Source organism: Mesitornis unicolor, unplaced genomic scaffold (genome assembly GCF_000695765.1).
Source record: "Mesitornis unicolor isolate BGI_N332 unplaced genomic scaffold, ASM69576v1 scaffold16683, whole genome shotgun sequence".
Lineage (NCBI taxonomy): Eukaryota > Metazoa > Chordata > Aves > Mesitornithiformes > Mesitornithidae > Mesitornis > Mesitornis unicolor.
The window spans coordinates 4,349-14,350 of record NW_010172737.1 but is presented as its reverse complement, the minus strand read 5'-3'; the positions used below and the strand labels follow the sequence as shown (position 1 = coordinate 14,350).

The 10,002-nt window shown below is 37.8% G+C and overlaps 1 protein-coding gene across 1 annotated transcript in view; it reads left to right on the top strand.

Annotated features, from left to right (window-relative positions):
* Positions 1–8,928, top strand: part of NUP50 (nucleoporin 50kDa) — a 10,444-nt gene extending 1,516 nt beyond the window's left edge. The window contains exons 2-7 of the mRNA XM_010180509.1: positions 92–175; positions 2,337–2,529; positions 3,793–4,452; positions 5,003–5,081; positions 6,155–6,273; positions 8,517–8,928. Of these exons, the coding sequence (XP_010178811.1) occupies positions 92–175; positions 2,337–2,529; positions 3,793–4,452; positions 5,003–5,081; positions 6,155–6,273; positions 8,517–8,719 (1,338 nt within the window). The 3' untranslated portion in view covers positions 8,720–8,928. The remainder of the gene's footprint in view (positions 1–91; positions 176–2,336; positions 2,530–3,792; positions 4,453–5,002; positions 5,082–6,154; positions 6,274–8,516) is intronic.
* Positions 8,929–10,002: the final 1,074 nt, after the last annotated feature.

Sequence of the window (10,002 nt, the reverse complement as noted above, 5' to 3'; positions counted from 1 at the left end):
CGGAAGAGCTGCTGTCAGCCATCTCTTCAGACTATGATGACTTTATGCATTCTGAGAATTTCACTAATGATTCCATAACTACTTCTTATAGGTGGGAACATTCTCAGTAGCTAGCGAGGAAGTCCTGAAGAACAGAGCTATTAAAAAAGCAAAGCGCCGAAATGTTGGATCAGAGGTAATGTAATCACTGAGCATTAGTGTTAGAGTTTGACTCAGTTGCAAAGTACAATACTGGTGCTCAGGTTTTTACTTATTTGGGCTTGTAATAATACTGTATAAAGCTATCATTTAGAAGGTATATGCAATTAGTCAGTTCATACATGCAAATTAATTTTTACTTACTGGTTCATAACAAGAATAAGTGTAGAACAAAAATTGGGTAATGCTAGTATTGATTGAGTGAAGAGAGGTGTATTTTTAAAGTATAAATACGGAGTGTTTCAGACACTGTCTTCTACAGGTAGGTAAAATAGCATTTGAACTGCTTCAGTTTCATTCTTTGCAGAGATGGAAGCCTAGAAATCGAAAGTTGCTAGTTACCCATACTGGAGGGCTGAGCAATGTCTCAGGCAGATGCTAAATAAGTAAAAGCCAAAATATTAAGCTGGTCTGAGAATGAAAAATGTCTTTTAAGAATACTGCAGCTTTTTTTCTCTTTCCCCAGTGAAGAGCTTTAGTGCCACCTACTCTTTGCAGTAACAAATTGAGAATTGAAAGAAAGTTGACCTTTGTTACAGGTTTAGTCCCTGTGAAAGCATTAACCCAGTCCAACTAAACTATAGTCCTTTCAAAAATCCCTGACAGGTGCTTTCTATGAAACATTCTTTCCATGGGACAAGCATCACGTTAGAATAGGACAGAAAACCTACCACTCAAATTGCTTCTGGTTTGAATGGGACTTGGCACAGTTAGGGGCTAAATAGTTCTCATGTATTTTTGATTTTCCTTTTGGTGTCCAAGCAATATAAATGAGGAAGCTGTCCTGTCCCACTTAGACCTATAGTAGTTTTAACCACAAATATGTTAGAGAATGCAGTTACTTGAAGGATTGTACTGGGAAGAGGTGATGCAAGAAATAAACCACAGCTTGAACAGGAGAGATTCAGGGGCAAATGGAGTGAGCAGACTAGAACTGGTTGAGAAAGTAGACCGGATGATTGTAGAAGGAGGATTGGAGGTTGGAAATCAGCTGTTAGAGAACAAAGCTGGAAAGAAGAGCTAGGATAGGCTGGGCGAAGTCTAAAAAGCAGAAGAGATGGCAGGACAGCTGAGGTTGCATAAGAAACCTGTAAATACTTAGAAAAAGGTAAACTTGAAATTTATTTTTATGCTTAAATGGAGCAAGCAGAATGCTGCAAAGAAAAAGACTGCATTTAACTTGAATGTCCAGAGAGAGAGAGGTAGGTAGGACTGATCAAAGAGAGACAGAATAAAAATAGCTAGCTGAAAATGAGAAACAGGACCAGAGCGGAAAAGGTAAAGGACAAAGGGAAACAAAAAGAGCCCATACCCACAAGGCCAGATACTGGAATAGAACCTTAAATTCATGAGTTTTGCTATTTCTTCAGTGGCAAGAGCAGATGAAACTCAAAAGGAATTCACCTTTTCTTCTGATGGCTTTCCAAACACATTGAAAGTCCACTTCCAGTAATAAGTGCTCATTACCTCCGAAGACATTATATGTAGTACCTAAAAGTGCCAGTGCCTATTTGCATGTTAATCACACTATGTCTTTTAAAAAGATGTGAGAAACAACCATATTATTTTACGGTATAGTAAAGATAGTGTTCAGAACTAGGTAATGAAAAGGCTGCAGAAAGTGTACATACTACGTTATCAAGTACAGTCTGTCTTCTCCCATCAGCCACATTAGACTATTTTGGGCAAATCACTAGAACACTACACTGGTGACTACAAAGTATGCTGCTTTGATGAGTGACTTGAAGTGTTGGACTCTAATTGCGATTGTAAATGCTAAAAGTTGCTGAAAGTAAGCCTGGAGTTATATATCGCTCTGTAATTACTGAAAACAAACAAGATGCTATGAATGTCAAATAGGTAGTCAAACACATCCGCTGTTCTGAACAACTTCCTAGTATCCACTTCCTAGATCTAGTTTATTTTCATACCAGACATCTGAGTCCTTTAAAAATAGCAGCAATATGTGTCATAAGGAAGCTATTAACTTTGTTTACATAGCTGGCTTAAGGTAATGCACAAAATGACACACTAAACCAGGGTAAAATAAAGGGAATATCAAGTGGGGATAGGATTTTTGTGGAGGAGACATATATAATTGGTTGTCGTCTTTCTTTTTTTCTTTTTTCTCTCCCCAGTCTGAAAGTGGAGGAGCTTTTAAAGGGTTTAAAGGTTTTATGTTGCCTTCTGGAAAAGGAGGTGGCTTCAGCGGATTTGGTAATGGTGCAGCAGTCAAGCCTTTAGAAGGGCTGTCTAATGGAAGCAGCAGTGTCTCTAGCACTCCTTCTTTCAGCAGTTTAAAGACCACCTCTGAAACACAATCAGCATTTGGTAAGTTCTAAATAAGCATACATATATCAACAAATTCAGCCATCATATCTCTAGGGTTGTTATAATAGTGGAAAAAAAACAAATCCAAACAACCTTGTAGTTCTGTTTAAAGGTTTTGAGATGCTATTTCTCAAAATTATTTTAGACTGCTGGAGGAACAAGTTATCAAATGCATGCAGTTTTAAGAGGTGGAGACTCAATTCATATTTGATAAAATACTGGAGGTAAAAGCTTTATAGGCACAAATGAGAATGGAAGACATTGGCCTAAGACACTCTCCATAACATGTTCCACTTAAGTAATTGTCCCAATTTGCTGAATTTAATCAAGAAGGGGAAAAAAAGCTAATGGAAAGTGTCCATTTAGTAGGACTGCAGTTTCCTTGTGTGATTTTTTTTTTAAGGTCTTTTTTCTGTGTTTTTCCAGTTCTTGATAAACACGTGCTGCGTAACTGAAGTCTTAACCTTTTTTCCCCTGTACATTTTAAATTGCAAACAATCTTACTAGAATTTTATCTGTTACATTTATATCTGCATTTTAAGACAGTTAAAATATTTTGGCAGTTCTAACTCTAGTCTCATGCTTTGGTTGTCCCTGAAGAGTATTAGTTCTGTCCCTGTGTGTTGGAGACACAAAAAGGTTAACCATGCCGCACTGTTTTAGAGTCGGCATGCCACAGAATAGAAATGATAGAGTTTGAAGTAACCAAGATTTCAGTGAGCTTAACTAAATTAGGAGAAATAGTTAATGAGGATTTTCTTAATTTGCTTATTACATTTTTTTATATGGAAACCACTCAAAACCATGCAGATTCATGGGTTAGTGTGTTGGGAGTTTTTTTTTAAAGCACTTTTAGTGAGAGAACTGAGTATTTTGTTTTAATAACTGTTACAGCTTGGTAAAGCTTGAATTAAGATATTTGGGGGTTTTGGTGAAACGCAGAACTTTTATTTTTTCAATATTTTTCTGTACAAGATTTCTTTGGATTTTTTTTTAAATACAACTGTGTGGTCTATCTACTTTGTCTATTCCTGAAATAACTAACTTTTCTAAACTCAGCGAGCGTAGGTCTGTTTCACAGCATTGTTTTTCTACTTGTACCACAGTATCTGGTGCATGGTGTTTTGATCCAAGAGAAGGTACATAACTGAGCAAGAATGAGTTACTTGATAAAGAAACAGAGAACATTAGTTATGCATTTATGAAAACTCTGCTTTCTGGGGAAAAAAATAAATGTTCTAAACCATGTTTTTCTTCTAACAGGCTCCACAATGTCAAATGGTCCTACTACTACTGCTTTTACTGAGAAGGCGGCTGCAAGCCCAAAAGCTAATGGTGGCAGCCAACCATCCTCATCTGGCTATGCTCAGAGTAAAGTTTGCAGCTCTGGTGTTTACCACAAACAGTTGGCAGCTTTAAACTGCTCTGTGCGTGACTGGATAGTTAAGCACGTAAACACAAACCCACTCTGTGACCTGACACCCATCTTTAGAGACTACGAGAAGTATTTAGCAAATATTGAACAGCAACATGGAGGCAGTAGCGATAGCGGCTCTGAAAATGAAAGCAACAAGACACCTGGCTCTCAGGCTGTTTCTGCATTTGGGAATTCAAAGCTACAGCAAGGATCAACATTTTTGTTTAACAACAAAACTGAGGATACCTCGGACAAAAAACCTGAAACTGCATCAGAGAAAAAAGACCCATCATTAGGAGCTACATCAGCCGTCTCATTCAATTTTGGCAAGAGTGTCGACAGTTCTGTTTTGGGTTCCCTTGGTTCAGGAACACTTAGTAGTTTCTCATTTTCTCCTGGGAATTCAGGATTGTTTGGAAAAGACACGAATCAGGCTAAGTCTGTTCCTGCAGTATCCACCAATGTATTGGAAACTCAGACAGAAAGTGGCAGTAGTGATGATAAAGGTAAATTCCATTTAAAATTATGATTTTGATGGTAAGCTGTGAATGTTACCTGACTTTAAGAATACTGCAAAGGTGAAGTGATATGAAGTTGAACTAGATCACAATTATTCTTGAATTTGAAAGTGCAAAACTGTACCACTAATCTAGAAATACCTCAGTCTTGCATACTGTTTAAGTAACACTAAAAGCATATGGTTATCAAAACCTATGTATTTCTGTCAGGTTTATACTTTCTGTAATAGAAAATAATTCTTTAACTGAATACAAGACTTGGAAAAAATGAAATTTAAAGCAACTGGTATGTTCATCTTTAAGCCTGCAGGACATTTCAGTCCTGCTGCTTTTCCCAGTAGGTTTATCAAGAGATCCCTTCAGTAAAATGCATAAGATTTAGAACAACTTCATACATCTCATTTAACAGACTGCAAGGCCAGTGAAGTTACATACTACCTGACAGTTTTACTCTGCTCTTTACCTAAGCTGCTAGAAATCCTAGCAGTTGAGGGACATATGCTCCCAACATTAACATATTGAAACTTTTTATTTAAAGGAGGAGAAGAGGAAGAAGAAGAGCCACCAAAAGTCATTGTTAATGAAATAAAAGAGGATGATGCTTTCTACTCAAAGAAGTAAGTGACTTTAACTTGGAATAGTGGATAAAATTATAACTTGGAGAATAAAATGGACACCTGCATATTGCTATTCTTCACTATTGCAGTGCATAAATAATGATGTGTTTGACTTCCTAGTTAACATAGCTTATTAGGAAGCCATATATAGAATATGAAGTTCCACTTGCAAAAAGTTAATTACAGACAAAAATGTGTAAGATCTTACTAAAATTCTTGTCTGTCTTGGACACAGCACTAAGAGCTAGTTTGTGTTCTACTTGTGATCAGTTTTTTAGAAATGAAGATGTTTCTGCCTTCATCAGGTTTTATAAGTTTAACTTGTAGGGCTTGTACCGGGGAAATAATGTACTGTGCTTCTGAAAAATCAGTCAGGTGCTCAGCTATTTGCGCAGCCTAAAATAAGACTCTTCAATTGGATAATGCTGACTATTGTGTGAAGGAGTGAACAAGTTGTACTTTTAAGTTCAGAATGACTTGCTTTACCAGAAGCAGTTTTTCAAAGCATGTTCAGTAGTCCAAGTAATTGCATCTCTGCTTAACACTTAGCACAGAATTTGTCCTTATACAGAAACTCATTTGCTCTCATTTGAGAGAAGGTATGTGCTAATTTATGAAGAATGGCATTAGGTATATTAGAGGTGCACTTAAAAAAAGATTTTTAGATTTTACATAAAAGTCCTATTATAACTTCAGAATGATACAGCAAGTTCTTACGGTTTTGTAATTAGTGTTTTTAAACAGTAGCTTGGTTATTACTCCTTGTAGACCTCGAGTACAAGTTGCTGTGCATTTTACTTTTCCCTGAAAGGAATACATTTGTCATTTCAGTACTGAAAGAAATAATTAACTTTCTCTTTCTGAACTGGCAGTACTATATGTTAGCACATGAAACGAGGTCAAGAAGAATAAAGATTTATGCTACTCACAGTGTGTTAACTCCTGATTATTTTGAAACTTTGAATCAGATGTATACCTACATATGTGTGTGTTTGTATTTAGGAGATGTCTTTGTGCAGGTATGTAGAGACTAAATACAAACAAGCTTGGTTTTTTGTTGTTCTTTCTCACAGGTGCAAACTGTTCTACAAAAAGGATAATGAATTTAAAGAAAAAGGTGTAGGAACATTACACTTAAAACCAGCAGGAAATGAAAAAACTCAACTCCTAGTCCGAGCAGATACTAATTTAGGTAAGTACATTTCTTCTGGTAGCAAGTCTTGATGCGACATTCCCAGCTAAGCATTAGGATTTTTTTTATTACACACCGTAATAGCTGCTATTAGTGAAAAACTTTCTACTTTTTTTTTAAAAATAACTTTAAGTATTGAACAAGTAATTGTATGCCTTTAATTGAGTATTACAAAATAATGCACGTGAAGCAGTGCAAGGCAGTAAAAAGTTATGGTGTATGTTTGGGCATTTCCTCTCCCTCCCTCTGCCTGCCCTTTTTTTAGGTAGCTTTTCTCTATCCCTGACTTCTTGAGTGGCTTTGAAGCCATCTCAATGGCTTGAGATCCTCAGTGAAGTGTACTTGTACTGGGTGTGATGAATGAAGAGGAACAAATTTTGGGCTAAGCTGCAGGCCAACAGTCATTTGTCTGCAATTCATCCTAAGTATGTAAATAGTTGGCCACATGGGCAGACATCTGTGGTACTTAGGAGTAAAGGGGAGCATTATATAGACCAGGCATGCGGAGTTTTGTTATATACATTGCTCTTAAAATGCATGCTGAAGTCCAGCTGTTGAGCTGTGTTTTAGCTAACTTCAGTTGGATCAGAAATGGTAGGTTGAATCTACAGAATTTGAGTAACCTGTAGTGTGACCTCAGAACATCTTTTGAGATGAACGTTAGCACATACAACACTGATCAAAGAGGAAAAAAAACCCCTAACTGTTCCTTTGCTTTCAGAAGTTAGGGAGATTTGATGTGTTAAAGTTTTTAAGGTGTAATACTCTGGCTGAAAAAACATGTGCGCGCAAACTGTGCAAATCAGTGTTTTGATACTCACTGTTGAGAAACTTTGCTACACTTTTAATTTCAACAAACTTGCACGTGGAGTTCACGTGCACTTGAGAACTTCCATAAATCAGAATAAATACTATGCTTGTAGAAGACCTGAGGACTAAAGCCATGCTGCACTGTAGGCAGCTGTGAGACTAAATCTCACCTCACTTTTAGTTTATAATGCACTCCAGCAAGTCTGTATGAAGTCTCTGCAGGCATGTTAGGGGCAGTTTTCAGATACCTGCTGGGATTGGGACTCCTGTGTTAGTCACTTCTAAACCATTAACGTCTTTCAGTGGTGAAGGTTTGACAGGTAAAGGGCAGTTCAGAGCAGTGAAACCAAAGGCAGATGTACGGCAATTGTCAGTGCTTTCAGCATTTCCTCAGGGATTTGAATGTGCTGCATAGAGCAGATGAGAACTTGATTTCTCCATATCACCCACTCTTTAACCCAAGTCTTGATTTTTACTCAGCTGATGCTAATTTTCATGATGTTGATTTACTTTCCCTCTGCCTTCATCTGAGGTGATGTATTGGGAAATCTTTCCTTTTTCTTCAGCTCATACACCAAGACATTTCAGCTTGGTGCTTCCAAGCGCTGGTTTCTTGAAGCTCCTGCAGTCATAGTGATGCACACTTTCCTTTTTGCTATCTTCACACAGTGCTATAATCCTTTCCTAAAATCTCACTGTGTTGAAAAACTGAACTGGAAAGGAAGGCGAAGACTGACTTTTCCCTAAATACTACTACCGTGTTCTGAACTGTTTACCAGGTTTACAAAATGTGTGCATCTTCTGTGGAAGCAGATTTGAGTTTGTTTGCAACTGTTTTAATAGACCACTAATACCAAAGCTCTCAAACTCACCGTGCAATTTAACAAGTTGACATAAAGCTGTTGTTAGTAACCTGGTGGTGGACCACACCAGATGGGTTGTACGATCTGAGGATACAAAGTACTGACTCTACCATAGTTAGTCCAGTTTCAGATTAACGTGTCTGGATGTGTGTTAAAGCTAACTTCTTGCTTCTGCTGATGAACTGTGCTTGATGGTCAGAATGAGTAACTCGCATAAGCATAAACTAAGCACTGTGACTTGATTCTTCGTTTGCTGCTTCTCCCTTATCCCCTTCCCTTTTTCCTGCGTGTCCCTACTATAATTTGATATTCTTCAGACTGCTCCCTTTAATAAAGGAGTATTATCAGAGATTTCCTCATTCCTAATGAGTAAAGAAATGTGAGAACGGTGGCCATGAGCATCCGCTTAGGGAGGAATAAGACAAGTATCTGTGACATCTGTGAATTGCCTTCCTTCCAAACACAAACTTATATCCCTGTTTAGTAAGTATACTAACAGCTGTATTGCAGTAAAAGCTGAAAAATTGCTAATCGTCATTTTTTGACCTTTTTTTTCCTCCTCACATGCAGGAAACATACTGTTGAATGTTCTAATTCCACCCAAGATGCCATGTACAAGAACGGGAAAAAACAATGTTCTTATAGTTTGTGTTCCAAATCCACCGATTGATGAGAAGAATCCAGCTGTTGCTGTCACTATGTTAATAAGGGTGAAAACAAGTGAGGATGCAGATGAGTTGCACAAAATCTTACTGGAGAAGAAGGAGGCATAAATAAGTTGCAGGCAGTGATTTGAGGAGTTATTGCCAAACTGCTGCTGCTCTTTTTTTTTTTCTTCCATAACTTCACTTGAACACTTAACTCTTTATTCTGATATTAAGAACTGTTAGAGGAATTCTGGAAAAAATATGTGAGGAAAAGCTAAACTAGCTAATAAAAGCTTTAATAGAACACAAGTGTTGGACTGTGCTCCCTCATTTTTCAATATCTAAATGCAGGACCTCTTCTGGATAAAGCACATTGATTTCAATTAAAGCGTGTGTTTTTAACACGGGTCAGTTTGACCGAATGGACTGAAATCAGAGTACAAAAATGTGGTACCAGAGCTTCCTCACAGACTGCAGTGCAATGCAACAGCCTCCTGTTTTGAGAAGGGAGGATGTTGAAGTTTAACTGTTGAAACTGTTTCTAGACTCCAGATTTTTAATTTTAATTGGGCGTCATATTCTGGTGAGACTCATTTTTCAGACTCAGTGATGACAATGTACCCCAGCAGCAACGATGATCTGTATTGTACTGTGTTTTAGCTTACAGACTGGTGTGCTTTTGGGACTCTGAGACTGCATCTCCAGATATTTAAAAGAAAAGTTGCTTGCGTAGTCTCGTTGACAGTAGCGTTCCTTAGAGAAGAGCTGTCAGTTCTGTTCTTACTGTAGCAACAAGCTGGTGATGTGCAATAGTACAAGCAGACAACTGGAAGACTGTTTGTCTTGGACCACAACCACAGCTGGCACTCGCTGATTGCTGACAAGGCAGAGGCAAAGGGTTGCACTTCCATCGCGGTCCCTCCGAGGTGTCCTTCCCTCCTCCCTTGGGTTACAACCGAAACCCAGCAGAGACAGAGCTGTAAATCTTGTACTTGTCTTGCTGCTAGTACTTTTCTGAAGATAGCTCTTTCACAAACGAGTTTCAGGATTTTTGTAGATCTTTATATTGCCTCTGGCTATTGCCAAGAAATACATGCATAAACGTGTGTGTCGGTAATTATTTTTCCTGTGTGTTAAAACTACAGTGCTTTACTGCATTACATAAAGTAAAGCAGTAGTTTGCAGCGTTAGGACAAGCTTTCTGTCACAAAAGTAGGGAGCACTGGGTTAATCTATAACTTAGTATTCAGCTGTGTTAGAATTAACCATGTGGCAATAATCTGTGGGTCAGAACATCATTCTGTTCTCAGTTTCCATCTCAACTCTATCAGACCTTGGTTGGTTATTTAATCCTTTTCTTTTTCAAATCTTGTTTTCTGGAAACTCCTTCCTTAATAATTGTTTGGTTT